The 22,639-nt window shown below is 31.6% G+C and overlaps 1 protein-coding gene across 1 annotated transcript; it reads left to right on the top strand.

Moving 5' to 3' along the window:
- Positions 1-4,363: 4,363 nt before the first annotated feature.
- Positions 4,364-22,124, top strand: LOC139513332 (uncharacterized). The gene is made up of 14 exons (XM_071301728.1): positions 4,364-4,531; positions 5,045-5,363; positions 5,783-5,884; positions 6,623-6,721; positions 8,375-8,473; positions 8,698-8,796; positions 11,705-11,805; positions 12,303-12,642; positions 13,526-13,717; positions 14,355-14,635; positions 17,454-17,712; positions 19,320-19,620; positions 20,319-20,366; positions 20,823-22,124. Exons 2-14 carry the CDS (start codon positions 5,088-5,090, stop codon positions 21,125-21,127), a joined length of 2,502 nt encoding a protein of 833 aa, XP_071157829.1. The 5' UTR covers positions 4,364-4,531; positions 5,045-5,087; the 3' UTR covers positions 21,128-22,124.
- The last annotated feature ends 515 nt before the right edge of the window (positions 22,125-22,639 follow it).

Below are 22,639 nucleotides of genomic sequence, written 5' to 3'. Positions count from 1 at the left end.
CGCTCAAAGCCAAACATTTGAAATCCGAAGATGTATAAGTACCGAAATCGCTGAAGAGCTATATGTCAAAAATACCTAAAATAAATAGCTAAATTCATCTAAAGCCAACTTTGCCTGAAGGAGTTGAAACCTTAGTTTCTTAACAATTTCAAAATTTTTAAACGGATAATTTTAGTAAAGTTTTTAAAGTAAATTGTTAAGGTCAATATTTCCTCAGGTATAAAACAGTCCTGTATATAAAAATGAATTAAATTGTATGGACTTCTGACTTATATTTGCCTTGGAGTTCAATATGTTTATACCATTTAGTTATTAAAATCATTGCAGTAGCGAATTCCGGTCTGAAGTGCACACAGCTGCACTAAAAAAGTACGTGGTAGTGAGTTTTAGGAGTAGATAGTATCTACTCTATAGCTAAGCTGTACGACACGCTTGGTTGTATTAAACCATTTCCACTAAACTTACGACCAAATAATTGTCAATTTAATATTTAAAGATAAACATTCAATTTAATGTGAAATATAACCTCACGTAACATTTCATATTGAAATGTGTAAATGGTACATCAAAATAAATATCAAATAATATTTTTAACCGACTTAAAGTTTTATTGATCAGAAAGGTATTGGGAGTAAACTATATCCGAGTAAATTTTGAAATTGTTTTCCGGATGTCATTGAATTCAAATCTTTTGTTTATCCTTTAAATTCGTTCTCAATGTCAAACATATCATTGTGTTAATTTCTTTAATATTGATTAGTTCTAAACAAGGCTTTGTCTGTTTCTTTGTAAGCCCATTTGAATGCATCTGCATACAGAATTATGACTAAGTTTATTGAAGCATGTTTCCTGCGTCATTTATCGTTTATTAAAAGTATCAACTGAGACTGTTCACTATATCTTTAATAAGAATAACAAGCGTGCCAATAGTAAATTCAGATCTGCTGGCTCGGTTGGAACAGCAGGTTTATCACCTATTTTTTTCAGTGGGATCATTTTGCGAAAAGTTTTAGTTTTCTGTAAAGTGAGATACATGGTATTTTCCTATACTGTGGTCATTGTGTTGTCTGTCCTTTTTGACTCACTGTTTTATGTCTGTCGTAATCAATTAGTTAAAACACAACTAAATTACTATTGAAATACATGTAGAATAACAAATGTACAGAACCTCAAGGAATATTCAAATCGGCGAGTGCCTAATCGGAGGGAAAACAACTGTCATATTCCTGACTTCATATAGGCATTTCCTTATGTAAAAAAAAACAGAATAAAACCTGGTTTTATAGTGTGCATGCAAAACAAATAGTGGGTACAAATGTCAAAAAAAGAGTACAGCAGTTAATGAACTCATTATAGATACCAGGAATTTTTTTATATATATTTGCGCCAGACGTGCGTTTTGTTTACAAAAGACAAACACATTTTGTTATAATCTTCGTCACTATAAAAAGAAATAAAAAACAAATATGTCATTAAAGAAAATATAAGCAAACACATAAACAGAATTAAAAGACAGGAATATAAAAAAAAACAGCACAACAACACATTGGCGAGACCCATAAGTTCCGATCCATTGCAAAAGAAATCCCAAAAAATGGACCAAAGAGGTTAGGTCAATAAGACAAATAAATGAACAAAACAATATATCACGTAGTTAATATGAAAAACAACGTCAGTATCGAGAATCTTTACTTCAATACACTCATGTATTATTATTTGAAAAGTTGATACGGAATATTTATAACAAGGTATAGGTATCTTCCAATGAACTTGTTTAAAAAAAGGACTAGAAGTTCTTTGACATATCCCTGGTGAATCAACTTTCTGCACAGACACTATTGGTTTTTTACAAAGTCTGAGTAGTTGACGCACGCTCTTCGATATCGAATAATCATGAAATCAATGCAAAAATCGGTATATTGCTTCTAATCTGGGGGAAATTGAAAATTTCAAAAGTAAAATGATCTCGTTTATCACAAAAAAAAACTGAAATTGCAAAAAGTATTACACTAACAAACTAAAATTCTGAAAACACTTTTTTTCACACAAGGTCGTTTTAAGACCGTTATGACGTCTGTTCACAAAAATCATTAGATGTCTACTGGTTTGTTTTGTCTTTGATACATGTGCTATTGTGATAGGTTTTTACTGGGTTCGGACAATCTTTCAGTGTCTGTGTGTTTGGTCGTTTTGTTAATTATTTTTATATTTGCAAGATGTAATTTTTATAGGCCAATCTTATGTTGTGATGTTATATAGTTATACCGGGTTTAAGGATAATTGGGCTCTTGTATACATGCATTCTGCGTGTGTCTGTCTAAAGTTAGAATACTGTAATTCAGTTGTTGCTGTAAATTAAATTAAATATCTTTATTGTTATGTTTAATGTTAAAAGGATTAGATTCAATAAGACCCCCTTGTGGCCCCAAAATATAGCAGTTTTACAAAATTGTGAAACTGTAATCTTTAAGCTTATTATTGGAAAGTAGAATGCTTCTGCTACATAAATGTGAGCTGTTTTTGACAATACAATGCACATATATCGGGTACTAGCATCATTAAGGCATGCTGAATTACTCAAATCTTCATAATTTTAGCCTTTTAGTTAAATTTTAGACGGTTTCCGTCTTAAATGAAAGTGGCCGCATTCGTGTTCATTCATTATATTGAAATGTAAGTTGTATTTGATGATAATACATAATGGTGGACGTTTCGTCCCCGAGGGTATCACCAGCCCAGTAGTCAGCACTTCGGTGTTAATATGAATATCAATTATATGGTCATTTTTATAAATTTTCTGTTTACAAAACCTTGAATTTTCGAAAAACTAAGGATATACCTTAGCCGTATTTGGCAAAATTTTTTGGAATTTTGGATCCTCAATGCTCTTCAACTTTGTATTGATTTTGCTTTTTAACTATTTTGATCTGAGCGTCACTGAAGAGTCTTATGTAGACGAAACGCGCGTCTGGCGTATAAAATTATAATCCTGGTACTTTTGATAACTATTTACACCACTGGGTCGATGCCATTGCTGGTGGACGTTTCGTCCCCGAGGGCATCACCAGCCCAGTAGTCAGCACCTCGGTGTTGACATGAATATCAATTATATGGTCATTTTTATAAATTTTCTGTTTACAAAACCTTGAATTTTTGAAAAACTAAGGATTATCTTACCCCAGGAGTAGATTACCTTAGTCGTATTTGGCACAACTTTTTGGAATTTTGGATCCTCAATGCTCTTCAACTTTGTATTGATTTGGCTTTTTAACTATTTTGATCTGAGCGTCACTGATGAGTCTTATGTAGACGAAACGCGCGTCTGGCGTATAAAATTATAATCCTGGTACTTTTGATAACTATTTACACCACTGGGTCGATGCCACTGCTGGTGGACGTTTCGTCCCCGAGGGTATTGCCAGCCCAGTAGTCAGCACTTCGGTGTTGACATGAATATCAATTATATGGTCATTTTTTATAAATTTTCTGTTTACAAAACCTTGAATTTTCGAAAAACTAAGGATTTTCTTACCCGAGGAGTAGATTACCTTAGCCGTATTTGGCACAACTTTTTGGAATTTTGGATCCTCAATGCTCTTCAACTTTGTATTGATTTGGCTTTTTAACTATTTTGATCTGAGCGTCACTGGTGAGTCTTATGTAAACGAAACGCGCGTCTGGCGTATAAAACTATAATCCTGGTACTTTTGATAACTATATATAAAGGTTGAGGTTGAACACGGATGCGGCCACGTTCATTTTTGTCAAAAGCCATCTAAAAACTGACGTTTTTTTTTTTGCATAGTTGAAAGATTTATCATATTTAAGCTTGAATTGGAGCGTTTTTAATGACTAATCAGTTAAAATCTTTCACATAAACTAATCGAATCAATTGAAGTAAACACTTAAGTGTTTAAAAAGTGTCTAAAATCTTTCGTTAGATGAACTTGAAATTTGAAGCCAAAATCGACCCTTACCGGACTTTCTCCTTTATAGTTTTTCAGGTCGTCGGTTTTTTAATTTGTCTTTTCATTTTTTAGCCATGGCATTGTCAGTTTATTTTCAATCTATGAGCTTGATACCCTCTGGTATCTTTTGCCCCTCTTTTTTTTTTTGTCTTGTTTTATATTTTGTCATGCTGGGGCGTTTTCAAACTTCCTTTGCAATATATGCTTTGATCAGTGTCCTACCGTAACCTATAGTTAATAGCATATACGTCATCTCATTGGTTTGCCTGCCACTTCTTCTTATTTGTATATTTTCTTACTTTACCGAAAAGTTCTATACGTATAAAATGACTGCTACATTTTCCTAGAAAATCTGCATGAGCCAGCGTTCGTTTTGTATTTTTCTAATCTATACATTGGTTCGATATGGTTCTGTGATTAAGGAAGTGTTTCTTACATAGCATCAACAGTTGACCTAGTAGTTTTGTTGTTTTGGAACAGGATATGGGTTGCGTATATACATGTTAGTGAACTATAGATATACAATTAGTTGCCAAGTTTAAATACAGATATGAAGTCGGAAGGTATGTAGTTGCTTTTTTGTACTTTTTTTCATTTTTCTAATAATTTTATACGACCGGAATATTACCTTTTCTAAATATATAGTGTTATACTTATGAACTTAGAAAAGATTATTAATTCATCTTCTTCTCGATACTATAACATTTTAATTACAAATGTTACATTTAGATGTTTCTTTTCTGGAAAAAAATAATTGCATGTTGACCCATGCTTGGATAGATAAAGAATTAGAATCACAGAGCGCAGGTTCCCTCAGTCTTAGTATTCAAGTTTATTGTAATATGTAAATTGTTATATCTAACTTACTTTTAAAAGATTTTTATTGTCGATGCATGCGCTCTTTTATGTTTCCCGTCATAAAAATTAACAGACAATTACCAATTTTAAGTATTTATTTAGTTCAAAATAAATGAAAGTCCTATTTATGACATCAATTAATACAAGTGTATTAAGCTTGATATTTTTAATGATTTTTTTTTTGCATTTCTAATAAAACTGGTTTTCCTTATTTATAGACATGATTAACGAAAATCGACACTTATATCTAATTTAATAAAAATGGCTGACCAAATTAAAGTATTAACTAGTTCAAGCAAGTCACGAGATATACAAAAACAGACAAATAAATCTACCAAAGCGAGAGACGAAACATTAAAGTATGATCAACCTGCCGATAACAACAAGAGTAAGAATACAGTCGATAATGATTCAGAAGAGACCAAAGCAAATCGACGTTATTCGAAATTTACAGCCAAAGTATTTCCAGCTAAGACAACGAAAAGGAAAAATGGATCAGGTCTACGAGTTGTTTTGCACAACACTCTGACACCAAAGGTGAGCTAAATATTGTCCATTGCTAAGAGTTTACGAATTTTAAAAAAAATGCAAAGTCACGGCATTAACAAGATTATCAATAAATGGACATGCACAACATGATTTCGGTTTGTTCTGTTAAAATAAAAGTAGATCGTTATTAAAATAATCAAATCGTATTTTTTTATTTTGAGATTTCATATAAAAAAGTAAAATTGCAAAAGTAAAGAACTCCAAAGAAAATTGAGAGCGGAAAGTCCTTTATCAAATTGCAAAAGTGAAAGCTCTAACTATATTATAAGCGACAATTAATATCGTTCATCTTTGATCTCGGTAAATTTTGAACGCATGGAATACTTCAGTTCTTGTGTGTTGTAAATCCTTAATCGAGTTATGAGATTTGAACATCAAAAACTAAATTTGTCGAATTCTACTTTCAGGATGGTACAGGCATTGAGCTGTTATTTGCTGTGAAAAATAAAATGAAAACAGAAGCTTTAAAACTCATCGACAACGGAGCTGATATACACTGTCTTGATCAAGTATTATTTTTAAATACAAATAAGAAAATTACAATTTTAAGTATTTATTCTTCTTGTGATATAATAACTGTTTACACAAGTTATGTAATATTGGATTTATTCACATTAGAAATTAATATATTTCAAGCCATAAAGTAGAAAAGAGTTTCGTATTTCACATTGACAAAATAAACGTTAAGTTTACTATACATCATAACAGCAAAAAAAAATGTTTTGCTCTTTAAATATGAACGATGGTTTCCTTGCTATGTATTTGTTTATTTCTAATAAGATGACAGTTGACAGTTGGTTAAATTTAAAATATATTTTACGAATTTTATTTGGAAATTGGAATTTAATAGATTAAATGACTGCATATTATATTCGGTAAAATTTCTATAGAAATTATTTAAATTTAAACAGATGCAGTGATTTAAGAAATACATGCATTATTAAAGAAACACTTCCTTATACATGCTAAATTTCTTTTCAATGATTAATTATTGACCTACTTATAATAAGTTTCGATTACATTGCCCTTTGCAAAGTGTTTACACGTTAGCCAACAGTATTGCATGGTATTAGGTTGTCGCTTTCAACTATTAATACGACTATCATGTATATATCAATTTTTGTTTTAGAGCTCAGATATGTAATATGTGCTTGTAATATTGTAAATAAGTTGATCAACATAACTGGCATCATTGTGAAGATGATACATTAATTTGGTAAAACTGTCGTTAATATTCTTTGTTCCAGACACAATGTAATGTCATACATTATGCAGCCTTAGCAGGATATGACGATTTGATTTTACAATGTCTTTCCAAAGGTACCAGTGTACACATCCGGGATTGTGTAAGTTATTCGTATTGTTAACAAAAACGACGAAAATCTTCTGATAATTTATTTTTTTAAATTTTGTTAATTATATAGGGGAAAATATGCGTTGTACGTTTCTGTGCACGATTAACCTTACAACAATTGTAATGGAATACATAGCAATATTTTCATTTTTGATATCTTTTCTAATAGATTGCGTTGAAACTATCATCATTGTGCAAACATAACAATAGTTCAAGTGTTCGCTTTTGAGATACAACAAGACAGCATTTTTTTTCAATTCTGAGGAAATTTGGAATCAATGTTAAATAAAAATAAAAAAATGAAATAAAGTAAGGAAGGCTAGTTACCACCTAAGATTGTGATTGATTCTTCAACGTAACTATGACCTCAGTGAAGACATAGTCTGCTGAAATCTTTTCTCGAATAACAAATATTAATGTCAGAGAATTTGAAATAAAATCTGCTTTTTACGTTGTGGGAAGATTTAGGTTAGAATCAAATGCAATAAAGGTCACAGCCGGCACAAATTAACAGAAATATTGTATATTAAAGCCAATAGCAAAAAAATTATAAACATAACTGGAGCACAACATTAACCGGCTTTTGGAACGTGCAACATTAATGTCCTTTAAGAGTCTAAATGACCAAATTTCATCAAAACCATCAAATGGACAATCAATGCCATAAACTCAAAACCTCGATACTAATAGAGTATCAAACAATAACATTAAAATCCTCAGGAGGTACTAACCTTTTTGTACTTGTACGTTATGAAAAGAAGAATAACATTTAACTTCAGCAGATGAATGATTAATTAAATTTCTATTATATGCACGTCAGCTAAGATTCATTGTTCATTGTCCCCGACAAATTTAGTAAAATCGTAATTTAATATTTCGATTCAATCTATCTCAACGATACATGTCCATATTAATAGTTATCAAAGGTACCAGGCTTATAATGTAATACGTCAGACGCCCGTTTCGTATACATAAGAGTCATCAGTGACGCTCAGATCAAAATAATTATAAAGCCAAACAACTAAAAAGTTGAAGAGCATTGAGGACCTAAAATTCAATATAGTTGTACCAAATACGGCTAAGGTAATCTATGCCTGGGATAAGAAAATCCCTAGTATTAAATTCTATATGGCAAACATGGAATGTTTTATTACTTAATGATAATAAATGCAGTGTATATAATTAGAACTGTTGAGAATGTTATATAATGTAATACGCCTGGTTTTCTCAAATTTCAATCCATCCATAAACAAAGATTAGGACATATTTACAGGTTTTATTTATACTGGCAAATTATAATAATTTGATATTCAACTTTACAAAAAGGACTTTTTCCGTGGTTAATTGTCCTCCTCAACTGATTATATTTTTGATAGATGAAAGACTTTTGATAGGAATAAATATGGACAAAAATCCAAGATGCATGATTTTTAGGTCAAACACATATTGATCTTTAGCTGTTAAATTCTCATGATATTCTCAGTGTAAGCATCAGACGTTCATTCATGCATGAAATAAGCTAGATAGTGAAATTTGACAATAGGAAAAAAAAAATCCAGCAATGAAGTAGCACATCTATTTCTGACTTTTAACAGCATATTATAAATAACGTGATTCAGAAAATGATTCTTTCTTTATATTGTAGAACGGCGATACAGTGCTTCATAAAGCTGCACGTTCGGGCAATGAGACAACCATTGTTGCCTTGGTAGCAAATGACGCAAATGTTAATGCATTAAACTTGGTATGAGTTTTACTTCTAACTTAAAAAGGAATAGTGATAAATTGAATTGTACAAATTACAAGGGGCAAAGTTTTGTTCCATTAAGAGGTCAATTTTATATTTATGAGATTTGAAATTACATATGTGATTTAAATGTTACTAATGATCTTTATAACAAGTTTCCCTTAATTGCATTTTTTTATTACAATGTAACTTAGTTACCCACTGATATATAAATATTTCAGCAAGGTCAGACTCCTTTGGAGCTAGCTGTCATGAAAAAGCATGTGAAGGTCATCGATGCTTTGTGTCTGTTTGGAGCAGATCTTGTCATGCAAGACTGGGTAAGAATATACTGTGTATTTGAAAACTTCAGAAACTTTATATATTTGAAATGTTTAATAGGTGCTTGATAAAGAAATAAAGAAGTTGCATGTTCATTCAAAAATTTAATCATCCCCAGTTTTTGGTCGGATAATGTTGCCTATTTATATGCGGGATTTGTTTTGTAGATTTTTGTTTGTTATTTTTGTCTTCCTAAAATTTGTCTTTGGTTTGTCTGCTGGGTTTTTTCTGACTTCAAATTAATTTCTTTTACTATTATTAAAAATGTAATTCTTTTTTTAGTTGATAATTCGAACTAAATATTTAAATAAGTAGTTACTTGTTGTCCAATACAACTAATGTTTTCCAATACAACTAATATCCAATACAACTAATATCCAATACAACTAATATCCAATACAACTAATATCCAATACAACTAATATCCAATACAACTAATATCCAATACAACTAATGTTGTCTTTTCCTTGCAATGATTGCTATTCACAATCTTATTTCTCACAAATTAAGATATATTTAAACAACAGGAAGGAGACAAAAGGAGTCAACAAAACAATTGCAAGTTGAAGGCAAATAGACAAGATTATTCCAAAAAAATGAAAAACGACATAGAGACAAAACAAAACGTCATAAACACTCAAGAAAAAAAAAGCTAACGATTGAGCAACACGAACCTCTAAAAATCGAAGAATACTCAGTTCAGTCCTTATTGTCTCTTTTATGTTATTGGGATACATAAGCCGTACGATTACCTACAGTTGTTAATTTCAGTGTCAACTGGTGTCTCGTGGAGAGTTGTCTCATTGTCAATCATACCACCTTTTTCAGCTCACCTGGCCCGAATGACCAAGTTAGCTTTTCCCATCACTTTGCGTCCGTCGTCCGTCGTCGTCCGTCGTCGTTGTTAACTTTAACAAAATCTGAAACTACTGGGCAAAATTAGTCCTAACTTGGCCACAATCACCTTTGTGGTATGTAGTTTAAAAATCAGTCGGGTGACCCGGCCATCAAATCAAGATGGCCGCCACGGCCAAAAATAGAACATAGGGGTAAAATGCAGTTTTTGGCTTATAACTGAAAAACCAAAGCATTTAGAGCAAATCTGACATGGGGTATAATAGTTTGTCAAGATCTATCTGCCCTGAAATTTTCAGATGAATCGGACAACCTGTTGTCGGGTTGCTGCCCCTGAATTGGTAATTTTAAGGAAATTTTGCTGTTTTTGGTTATTATCTTGAATATTATTATAGATAGAGATAAACTGTAAACAGCAATAATGTTCAGCAAAGTAAGATTTACAAATAAATCAACGTGACCTAAATGGTCAGTTGACCCCTTTAGAAGTTATTGCCCTTGATAGTCATTTTTTACCATTTTTCGTAAATCTTAATTATCTTTTACAAAAATCTTCTCCTCTGAAACTACTGAGCCAAATTATTTTAAACTTAGCCACAATCATCTTTTTGGTATCTAGTTTTAAAAATGTGTCCGGTGACCCGGCCAACAAATAAAGATGGCCGCCACGGCTAAAAATGGAACATAGGGGTAAAATGCAGTGTTTGGCTTATAACTCAAAAACCAAAGCATTTAGAGCAAATCTGACAGGTGTGAAATTGTTTATCATGTCAACATCTATCTGCCCTGAAATTTTCAGATGAATTGGACAACCTGTTGTTGGGTAGCTGCCCCTGAATCGGTAATTTTTTGGAAATTTTGCTGTTTTTGGTTATTATCTCGAATATTATTATAGATAGAGATAAACTGTAAACAGCAATAATGTTCAGCAGAGTAAGATTTACAAATAAGTCAACATGACCGAAATGGTCAATTGACCCCCTAAGGAGTTATTGTCCTTTATATTCAATTTTTAACAATTTTCATAAAATTTGTAAATTTTTATTAACATTTTCCACTGAAACTACTGGACCCAGTTCATTATAGATCGAGATAAGTGTAAGCAGCAAGACTGTTTAGTAAAGTAACATGTACAAACACATCACCATCACCAAAACACAATTTTGTCATGAATCCATCTGCTTCCTTTGTTTAATATTCACATAGACCAAGGTGAGCGACACAGGCTCTTTAGAGCCTCTAGTTTTTTTTATTATATCAATAGCTTTAAGAATACGCATTTCCTGTTCTATTAGTAACAGAAAGGAATTGTAGGTGCTTCTATCGCTCTCATTCTGATTCCTTTATAAGATGGTAAAATTAATACTATTTGTGGTTAAACGTGTAGATATAATAACGATGTAATTGAGATATAAGAGAAAACTGTAAAAACAATTATCTCATTAAATATATAAAAACTTCAGATAAACGTATATTACGATGAGAAATTTATTTACGTTATATCAGTGGCAAACACAATAAGATTGAATTAAGAAAAGTAACTCTTGTTACGAAAATGTATATCTTATATTTTGTAATTAGAAATGTAAATACAAACACATGATTTTTTTCATAGGTAATCGAGATTATTGCATTAATCAACTATTTCCAGAGTGATTCACATAGTCCTTAGCATGTTACACTTTCTTAAAATGAACATAGGTTTTCGAATATGCCCTACTGGTCTTGACAGGTGGAATTCATTAGCGTTCTTTCTTGAATACAATAAAATAAAAACAATATTTCTTTACAATTTAAAGTATAAATCGTCTCGATTTGTGTACGTATTTTTGAAATACATAGGAATAAAGCCTGTTTGAACTGGCTTTCAAAAGTATTAATTTTCGCTGCATTTCAATCGATTCTAATGGTATTTTAAGGGAGGAAATATTTTGACACCAGATTTGACACTGGTTAAGATTATCATTTACCTCTTGGTTAGTATAAACAAGAGGGTATTGCGTCATAAAAACACTGCATTGTTATTTATATCTTTTTTTTAAATTCTACCAGCAATGGTTAGAAGAAACAATACAGTCAAGGAAAATGAAAGATCAAGCTATTGTTGAGACATTCAAGAGACAAAACTGTCGTGTTGCTGGTTATAAGCATGGGTACAAATTATGTTTTATCTTTCTATATATTATTTATATGTATTTAAAATTGTTTTGTTTTATCCGATATGAAAAACTTGTTTAATGTCAGTTTACTTTCTATATAATGTTCACATATCTAAGAAAAAAAAATTGAAATCTGTAAGATCTGTAAAACTTGACTAATGCATTATATTTTGATTTTTAGTTAAAGTTGAATGAGACAAAGTCGGATTTAAAGTTTTCCGGCAAATGTGACAAAACCCATTTTCTGTACCTTGACCTGAAATAAGATATAAACGTTGAGCAGCTCTGTATTACGACAAACCATTTTTACCTAGACCTGCACCATCACAAAAGTGCTGAATGTTCGTTGAAGTGGATACAAATACATTTCTTTTCAGTTTACTTTTTATGAAAATATGGCATTGAAAATGCATATTCTTTTATTGTTATAAATTATCCAAAACACAAACATAACATTATTTCATATTTACACAACATATTTTTCTTCTTAGTGGCATAAAATTTGCTGTTAAATACATTGAACATGGAAGTGATACGGATATGAAGAAATTAGGAGTCACACCTCTGTCACAGAATTTCCAACATCTACCATACTTCAGCTACTGTTCTAAAATTCATGTAGAATACACGAATATCCGGGAGTTTATCAGTGAAGGCGAAGAGTTGTTCAGTGATATATACGAATGTAAAACATGGGGATTTTCTGGTACTACAGTCACTTTGAAAATAAAACTTAATGGAGTTCCAAAGCGCAACGAAACCTTGAAAGCCATTTCTCCAGATGGAAATGTGGTCAATATCGACAGTTCTTCTCGGTTTAAAAGGAAAAACGTATGTTAAAAGCAAAATTATTTTCTTCAATGAACTAGCAAAAACATCGATTCATTATTATTGTACTACATAGTATATGAAGAGTAAATAAAATTCACTTAGTTTAAATTTGCTTATAAAAAGCAAGTCAACACGGTAAGAGGTAAGGTAAGAAACAAATGAAAACGGAAAATGATCTTTAGGTAAAGCAAGTATTTAGCCTAGACAAACACATACATTAGTAAAAGATTCAATCTCAATGTCAAATTCAAACAAAGATATGAGAACACTTCTTGCTACGCAGACATCGCCTGCAATGCTTTATACTAAGAGCATATGCAGTAGCAATTGTACTGCACCAGATGTGCGTTTTGACAATTATTATCTCTACAGTATATATATTTGAAAATCCAAACCATGTTCAAACGTTGAAGAGCGTATTTCTAGTCAATCAACTAGAATTTAATCATCGAAAGATCCCTATTTGATTTAACTGGCCATGTAGCTCAAATAGCTACTATGTTGATTATCTATACAGTCATATTCATCGTACAAAATTATATTCCCTTGTCCAGCTTCGACTGTCTTTAATGTTATAACGATATAAAGTGAAATTACCACGTTTATTTCACATGTGAAATTATCGGTTTTTATTTAACTGGGAAATCTATATAATTCATTGCAACCAATGTAATAATAAGATATATACAATAATTTGTTTTCTCTTTTTTTTCTTAAAAACTAAGTCTCATTAACATATTTACATTTGATAATATTATAACCAATAATCGTTAACATTAGTATAGAACATATATTAGGGATATTTTCATTCAATTATTTCTTGTAACTGCTACACGAAATCGGTGTTATCAATGATAATTGATTAGGTTTTTGGTTGTTGCAGCACACGGATATTACTGTTACTGTAAACATCAAACATGGTGCAGTTATTTCATTCATGTTTGTTACCGTTGTACAACCAGAGGTATTCAGCATTTTGCATGAGTCGGTGATCATTCAACCAAAGATGGAACCAGGTGCTGAATTAGATATACCCAAGGACACTTTTGATTCTCCCGGACATCTTCTGTTTAATGTAAGATATTTGATAACTTTTATCATAGTGAAGCAGTTAAAAAACTATTATATTGCTTCTTACTGCTACATTTTGTATTTAAATAATCACAGATATTCAGAAGCGTCTTTTGTGTGTTTACATTTTTGAATTGATATATAAAGTGATCATAACTTAGTTTTTGTTAAATCATGATTTCATTAAATAATTTGAGTCTGCGTGGTTTTTAATAAAAAGTAAAATCACAAAAATACTGAACTTAGAGGAAGATCAATTGGGAAAGTCCATAATCACAAAAAAACGTTTAGTTTTCAAAATCACATCCTGATTTTATTCGTTGTGTCAAAGTAAGAAAACAAATGACACTCACTCAATTTGAATTGCTTTTTAGGTATCAGTATCAAATATTTTAACCAAATCTCACATATAAATGTGCAATAGAGGCTTTACCTGTCAGGTCAGAATTCTGGTTCAATTTGATGTTAATATATATAAATAAAGGCAACAGTAGTATACTGCTGTTCGAAAGTAATAAATCGATTGAGAGAAAACAAACCCGGGTTAACATTTTAACTGAACACAGTATGCATATATGTATATAGATAGACAATTGTTTAAGATCTATTGCTTCTATTCAAACTCGGTTACTTCTGTTCAGGTTTTGGAGACAAAAGATGTAAATATTGCAGTTGCAGATCCGAGCAAGGAAGTGATACTAGTTACAAATATCATCGATATTTCAATGAGTAACCATCAACAACCTAAAAAACCAATCGACATAAAGTTACCAACGCATTCGATGATGAACGACGACAATGAAATAGTTGTATTAACGTCGTCAAAAGAATATCCAGAGGAAATAAAAGATTGGAAAATTATTGCTGCTAAAAGAGATAGTCGACATAGAAGTGCTTCTTTCAAAATCACACACTTCTCTATGTAGGTTTACTTTATACTCATCAAAGATACTTGTAAACTCATTGAAAATTTGAATAAGCTTAATATCAATTTTACTACACAGTAGAATATTTAAATTTTTAATCCGAAAAAAAACACATAACTATATATAGTAGACGCGTGTTCTCTTCATCTCATCTCATCTCATCAGTGGCGTTCGGTTAGAACAGTTGAAAGTCCAAATCAAATACGAAGTTGAATAGCATTAAGACAAAAATATTAGTTTGCCAAATACGGATAAGGCAATCCGTGTATAGAAGTAGAAAACCGTTAGTGAGTTGAAAAATCAACGTTATCATCTAGCAAATACGGAAAGGAACATATCAAGTATATCATGTCATCACAGAAGTCTGAATATTGGGCTGGTGATACCCAACTAGATGTTGTCTTCTTTCATCATTTATACTTGATGAAATTTTATTGTAATAATGAGAGCAGGATTGTTAATGTTCACTTAACCGGCAATTTAGGTGCAACATTTACGATGATGTTTTGTGTAATCCCATTTTCGGTTCGTAGGCTCTGTATCTGTATCTGTATGGGTACGTCGTAGCTACCAATTCTAGCTTTTATACAACGGGAGTGAAGGCGCCGTCGATTTATTGACGTTTCGCGAGAGCAGATTTAAAACTCTCTACACTTGTTGCGCGAACAATAGTGTCTTCTAGATGGTTCCAATTTACTATTGTGGACACAAAGAATGAATTTGAATGTTGCGGTGTTTTACTAGTAGGAATGTCAAAACACCTGGTATTGTTTCTCACTTGTTTTTCAACAATGTTTGTGGCTTGATAGTTGTCAAACATTTTAGTTGTGATGTTTCGTCTTGGTCTTGCTGATTTGAGGAAGTCGTCTGGATCAATAGCAGATACCAGCCCCTCAATCACCTTGTACATAAACATAAGCTTTTGGCTCGTGCGTCTCAGTTGTAGTTCTTGTAGTTCTAATTTTGTAAGCATGTTTGTTATGCAGCCATCTTCTCTAGTTCTGTAATCGCCTGTTATTAAGCGTGATGCTTGTCTTTGTACTCGTTCTAGCTTGTTTGAGTCTGCAATACTGTAGGGGTCCCATACTGTTGCTGCATATTCCATTTTAGATCTTACTAAGGAAATGTAAGCAGTTTTCTTACATTCCTGTGGGCAGTATCGTAAATTTCTTATGAGGAGGCCTAGGGTTGAGTTTGCTTTTTTGGCAACGTTTGCTATATGCGTGCTCCACTTCAGGTCTTCTGATATCTGCACTCCTAGGTATGAGTTGCTCTGAACTTGTTGGAGTATTTGGCCGTTTAGTGTATAGAATCTCTGGCTTTTGTTCTTTATGCTTAGTATGTAGCATTTCTTTGCGTTAAATCGCATACCCCATTTATTTGCCCAACCTTCTAGGCTAGCTATGTCTTCTTGTAACAGTTTGTGATCTTTCTCTGTTTTGATGGTTCTGTATAATAGACAGTCATCGGCGAACAGCCGTACTGATGATTTGACAGTGTCCGGGAGGTCATTTATATGACATAAGAAAAGTAATGGTCCTAGAACTGTTCTCTATGCATTTCTTTTTAAGTGTAACTATCAATGTGTTTTGAAAAAGTACAATATCTATGGGAAGAAATAAAGTATAAACATGCATAAAAACTTTTTTTTTTTTTTTAAAACTTCAGATACTTTATTTCATTAATAGTTGTTAACAAAGCCCCCCAACAATGGCATTAAGGTTCTTCCCTGTTTTGTAATTACCAATAAAACCAGGAGATTTCATTGGCAAACTTTTTATAAATCTACATGGTATTACGTGTTAGTTACAATTTACAGAGTAAAAGCTGTCTTCAACATGTATACATTACTTTACTTTACAATGAAAAAGAAAACGGAACTTTGACCGTCTTTTGTGTAGCTTTTTAGTTTAATTTATAATTAAATTATTCGAAAGCATTCAACAATAGAATATGTACTCGTTGTATACCAATCAATATGACGTGCTTCGTAAAACAAACTAATCGGTGACTGTGGAACAGAAAACCGAGTTTAATGATCTACAGTGTTATCCTTTTACATCAACTCCTAGATACGTCATAAAGCGGATTTCTATATGTAAATAGATATAGGAAGATGTGGTATCAGTGCCAATGAATCAACTCTCCATCTAAGTCACAATTTATAAAAGTAAACCATTATAGGTTAAGGTACGGTCTTCAATACGGAGCCTAGGTCCACACCGAACAGCACGCTATAAAGGGTCCCACCATTCAAACGGGAAAACCAACGGTCTAATCTATATAAAAAACGAGAAACGAGAAACACTTATGAACCACATAAACAAACGACTACCACTGAACATCAGATTCATGACCTCGGACAGGTGTAAACAATTGCAGCGGGACTAAACGTTTTAATGGTAAAAACCTTCTCCCTTTTCTGAAACAGTAGTATCACATCACAACATAGAAAGACACACTATAAAATACCAATAGGAATGACTTAACTCAATGAAAAAACGAAATGACACAAATAAACACACAATGAAGAATGTTTTGTTGCAATGTCTCTGGCTAATAGAAAGGCAATAGCATATAACATTGCTACTATATAACTTTAAATTGCCCAGAGAGGTAAGAAAATGGAAGAAGTCATTTACAGAGCAGTGTTCATATTCATATTTTATTACCATGTTTTCGTCCTTATTATGCATTATTTGCCACTGGATACCAAACAGCCATCCATCCATCCATTCATCAATCCATCTTTTCATCAATTTATACGTTATACTCATAAAACTTGGAAAACGTTTCTTTTTTGTTTGTTTGCAGATTTACAGGTGTAACAAAGAAAAAGGTCGATACGGATATGATCGGCGTTTGCAAGGAGATCAAAAAAGCTTTGAACAAAGAACGAAAAATCGAGTTTTTTGCACTAGCAAAAGCAATTTCCTGGGACGAATACGCAATTGTTATAGAATGTGCATTAGAGAGAAAGGCATCAAATAGAAAGAAAGCTTGGGAGAAAGCGCAGTATGAGATTCAAGCAGAAAGTATGTGTCATACAGTCCAGATTAATCAGTGGTTTAGGGTAAGTAGTCTACCAGATTAACATGTGACGTCAATTGGTCAATCCTGTCCAATACTGATAATACTGTGATATTTGGGGGAAAATATATCTGCTCAACAAGTTTTCACTATATGTACAACAGGTAGATATCAAACACAGCGTTATGTCTAAAAAAGGAATAGCAAAAATACATAATTTTAAGGCACATGTAAAATGGAAAAGTCCGTTAAAACTGAAAAAATCACGCTTTATCAATAAACAAAACAAGAAAACAAACAATTGTGATATTTTTTAATTGGTACAGGTATTTTCTGTAGAAAATTGTTTATCAAACCTGGTTTGCAGCCAGCTGATAATTCCATTTGTATGACAGTTGTTTCTAGATCCGTTATATTGACATCAAATGAGTGAGCACACTAAACAGTCAAAATAGGTTAATATGACAATAATTGGGATCAGGTAGTCAAAAATGTTTACAGGTTGCAATTCTGTAAATATAAACACTGCAACTTCCCATAGGAACTCCCTTTGCGGCTAAAACTCTGACCCTTTTACTATGAAGTATCGTGAAAAATAATATCCCAGAACGGAAAGTTTATATGCACTACTATTTTATTCAAAGGTAAAAATATATGGCTGTGCGGCATTTTTTCAACATGTGTATGCCCTGAACTTCTTTGAGTTTAAACTTATACTAAAATTCTACACTACACTTACCTTCATTTTTGGACCTCCTAAGAATTAAAAGTTTAGGCGCTACCATGTTTTTCTATACTGGTTTCATTCCCAAGTGATGTATTTATGAGATGAAACACAAAGATCATAAATGGGAACCAGTTCGTTAACAGATCAACATATCTTTGAATATAATATATCTCCCCAAAGAAGGCGTGGTTTGAGAAACAGCTGTATTTACAAAGTGCAACCTTAACATAATCACAGACATAAAACTAAACTGACTAAAAATTCAAACAAACATTTAAAGTAATATAATTAATTAACAAAGACGCCAACAAAAAAGGTATAATGGATAGTAAATCTGACACTGACGTAATAAAAAAAATAAAAGAATAAAAACAGGACTTGATAAGACAGGAAAACATGTTTGTGCTTACCAGTAATATAAAAAAGCGTTTAACTATTTCTTTCTTCCTTCTAGTAATTGCAGAGTGGATAGCACATGTCTTTTTAAGTATAGTTTTGAAAAAAACGAACTCTGTTTTATTGAATTGACTATACTGTTACAATAATATAATTTTTTATGTAACGCGTCTTCTGATTGGCTGACGGTGTTTTGTCTATTAGCACATATTTACAATTTTGTCATGTGACCGTGACGTCATCAACGTTTTTTAATGATTGTCTCCGGCTGAAAATAAAATTTATAATTAAATTATGAGGAATGACTGTAATACGCAGGTTATTCAGCGTGCACTATTTCTTGTTATTTCTTCATAGATAGAAAAAATATTACAGTCATTCCTTAATTAATGATTTCATAAAATTATTCAAATTATCTCATTATACTGATATGTGACAAGAAAAATATAATTGATTGATGTTCCTTAAAATGCTATTGATTTTGTTTATATATGACAGACTATTTAATTTCACTTGTTGTTTTAAAGATTAAGTTTAGTGGGAATATAAATATCATAGGATCAGAGAAATCAGATACACAAAGGCTGATGTTTCATCCGAACAGAGATAACTACCAGACTTTCAAAACTGAGATATCAAACAGAATTAATCCTCCGATTGGTCGAATACAAATTGAGCTGATAGAAGAGAAAGAACAGGAACCAATCATAGTTTTGAACAGTGTTAATTGTTTCAGAAGTAAAGAAACATTAATACCACAAGATCCAGTCACGACCTACACGAATCTGACATCCTTTTCTGTTCACCTTCAATCACCATCAGCTGTTAGTAAGTATGAAATTATTTATTATACTAGAAGGTTTGTTTAGTTTAAGCATTTTATAAGTTAACTGTCGAAAATTGTAGTCGTACTAGCGCGGTGAAAAGTGATTGTATCCTTTGCAAATACGATGACAAAACCTATATACCATTTCAACAACTGCTGATTCGTTAAAGCTATAAGAAGAAATAAAAGAAAATTATCAAATGTTCACAAACTTTTGCCATAAACATTGTAGCTTTGTTTGAGCGAGTTACCGTTTGTGTAAAAATGTGAATGTTTTCTCCGATGTGTCTGATCAATCTACGTGATATGTTTTATTCATATTTACATTGCCTTTAGACATTACTTTTTCATTTATAATTAGTCCTTGTGGCAACTCTATGAACGTAATTAAAGACAATAATAAATCAAATAAAATGACATTACAATCTGGAATCTGTCTGTTACTGGTAACCAAAAAATACTTATTCCCTTCAACCAACCAGATGTAAGGGTACGATATAACTGTAGGACGGGAGAGTCAAGTAGACTATATTCTAAACCAAGGTCAACCATTGAGGAAACTTACACGAGAAAACAAAACCAAATATTGTTAGTAATAGAAGATTTGAAAATCATAATGAACAAATAAAACAAAACGTACAAAATTATTATTAATACAGCATGTTACTAATATTTATACCGTTTTTATTTATATTAAAAGATGAAGACAATCAACTGAAGAATACTCAACATTTGATTGATAATGACTGTAAGTTGCATTGCATAATTATAGATATGTATTTTCACAAAAAATATAGTTTAAAGAAAAGGTTGTTCTACAATATTTGCCATAATATACACTATAATTGGCACGTATCCCCCATCTCAAACTTACTAGAAGAAATGACAATTAGAAAATTGAGCTTTAAAGTTCGTTAAATGGGCGTCATAGTGAATATTTAACACATAAAGCACGTTGTGTGAGGCAAAAAAAGCATCTTTGAAATAAAAAACAAGTTGTCTTTAAAAGTGGAAGTTTGAAATAATATGTAAAATAAAGTGAGTGAATTAAAATGGGAAAAAGTGTACAGAATAAACTTTTAAGCTAGAAAAACAAATAGTATTTACCTTGAATAAGAAAATCCTTAGTATTTCTATTAATTTATACTTTTGAAACAGTTAACTTATAAAAATGACAATTGTGAAAATGCGTTTTGTTTTGTAGGTACAATTAACGTTCTTAAGATAAGTTCATTAATGCAACTAGCTAATAAACTTAACAAGGATGAAGCCCAGCAATTAGCTATACAGCTAAAGATGTCCCCAACAGACGTAGTAGCACTTGCTAAGGAACTACCTAAGATTGATGATTTACTACATGCAGTATTCTGGAAATGGAGAGGAAGGCGTCCATATTGCAGTCAAATTAACACTCTGATTGCCGCATTATTAAGAATTGAAAAAGAGGTCGAGGCTGAGGAAGTTAGAATGGCCCAGAAAGACGATAGGGAAATCAATTTCAGCTGGTAATTCAGTAGTAAAAGACCACCCCTAGCAGACTGATCATTATTGATGTTGACATGATATTATCAATTATAATTTGATAATACTATTGTTTCAGCTCAAAATTTGATTGTGATATTTGATCAAAATAACTTGTAAGGGACATCCGTAGTATAACACAAAGATCTTAAATGAACAATGCTAATGTTGTATGCGTTAGAACAATGAATTCTACAAATTAAATTTTGTATTTTTAATGGCTTTTTTTTTTTGGTAATAAGAGTTACAAATTATATCAATTCAAAATATTTTTCAAATGAAACTCAGAAAAGTTAGTTAACTAGCTTTTTTGCAACTGGAAATAAGGCATCTGTCCTAGCGAAAATATATGACATTTCTTTTTAGAAGTAGATATGCATTTTAAGATGAGATGAAACCTATCTTCCATACCTCATTAGAGTTCAAAATAATATGTATTATTTATGTGCCATAACTGTAAATTATTTATTCATGTCTGTCAATATTAACAATATCTTCCTTAATTTCGACACAGAAATAAACATTGTATTTCTAATTGAAGTTGTAAATCTACAAAGTGTTCGAGTATAAAGATATAAGATGACGAAATTGTTAATAGAAATAAACCAAGTGTTCGCCTTGTACATATTTGCGTGTTTAAAATTATTTCTTGGTTTATTATTCGTTTTTATTCTTGTATTTGCCTTTGTAAATTATAACTTTTACTGTCTATTGTATTTTTTGGGAATATCTATTTGACTTGGCTCAGTCATTATGTTTTTGGGGCTATTGTAAGCTTTTTTGTATTCTCGTCGTTACTTTTTGCTAATGTGCTTTGCCTATATGCGTTTTTCTATTTCTTTGTTGACATATTTGTTTGTATTTTTATAGTGTTTGAAATTATAACACAATATTGACTGCTGTAACTTTATTTTTGACATTTAAACCTATTATGTCTGCTTGTTTTGTTCCCACATCGTTGTCAATATAAAAAAAACATATGAGATTGTTTTGTTTAAACTTTCTGTACTAGATACACGCAGGTGGTCTAGGTTTGACATTAGTTCGTACCCTTGTCTCCCAACGCAACCCATATGAAAAACTACCTGTCTATGTTTAGACTCAATAACACAAAAGAGGCATGAGATACCAACTGTAACCAAAAGTGAAAACTATGAAAAAACAGACAAGCCTACACAAGACTTCATTTAAAACTGAAGTATGTATGTTAACCTGGAAAAGGTTTAAACAATATCAATTTCGTTAAGTTTTCAAATTTTAGTTTATTCAATGAAACCATAGTGATTAGGCTTTTATAATTAATATTCATATGGATAAAGTTTATGTCACTCCCTTGTGAACTTGCTATATATATATATTTATTTATATGAGTGTGCATTTATAATTGAGAACAAATTATCTTACTCAACAGAGTTAAAACAAGTATGACAAATTTGACGAACTCCTATTTAAATTCAAATTAGGATGACATCCATGACAACTAACATTTCAAACGTCAGA

The sequence above is a fragment of the Mytilus edulis genome, chromosome 2 (genome assembly GCF_963676685.1).
Source record: "Mytilus edulis chromosome 2, xbMytEdul2.2, whole genome shotgun sequence".
In the NCBI taxonomy this organism is placed as follows: Eukaryota; Metazoa; Mollusca; class Bivalvia; order Mytilida; family Mytilidae; genus Mytilus; species Mytilus edulis.
Note: the sequence above shows the minus strand (reverse complement) of the source record. Positions and strands in the feature narration are given on the sequence as shown.

Excerpts from the sequence above, each read along its gene's own strand:
- LOC139513332 (XM_071301728.1), top strand. The coding sequence starts at position 5,088 with ATGGCTGACCAAATTAAAGTATTAACTAGTTCAAGCAAGTCACGAGAT. Across the intron at positions 11,806-12,302 it reads GTTGCTGGTTATAAGCATGG|TGGCATAAAATTTGCTGTTA; the intron begins GTACAAATTATG and ends TTTTCTTCTTAG. Across the intron at positions 14,636-17,453 it reads AAAATCACACACTTCTCTAT|ATTTACAGGTGTAACAAAGA; the intron begins GTAGGTTTACTT and ends GTTTGTTTGCAG.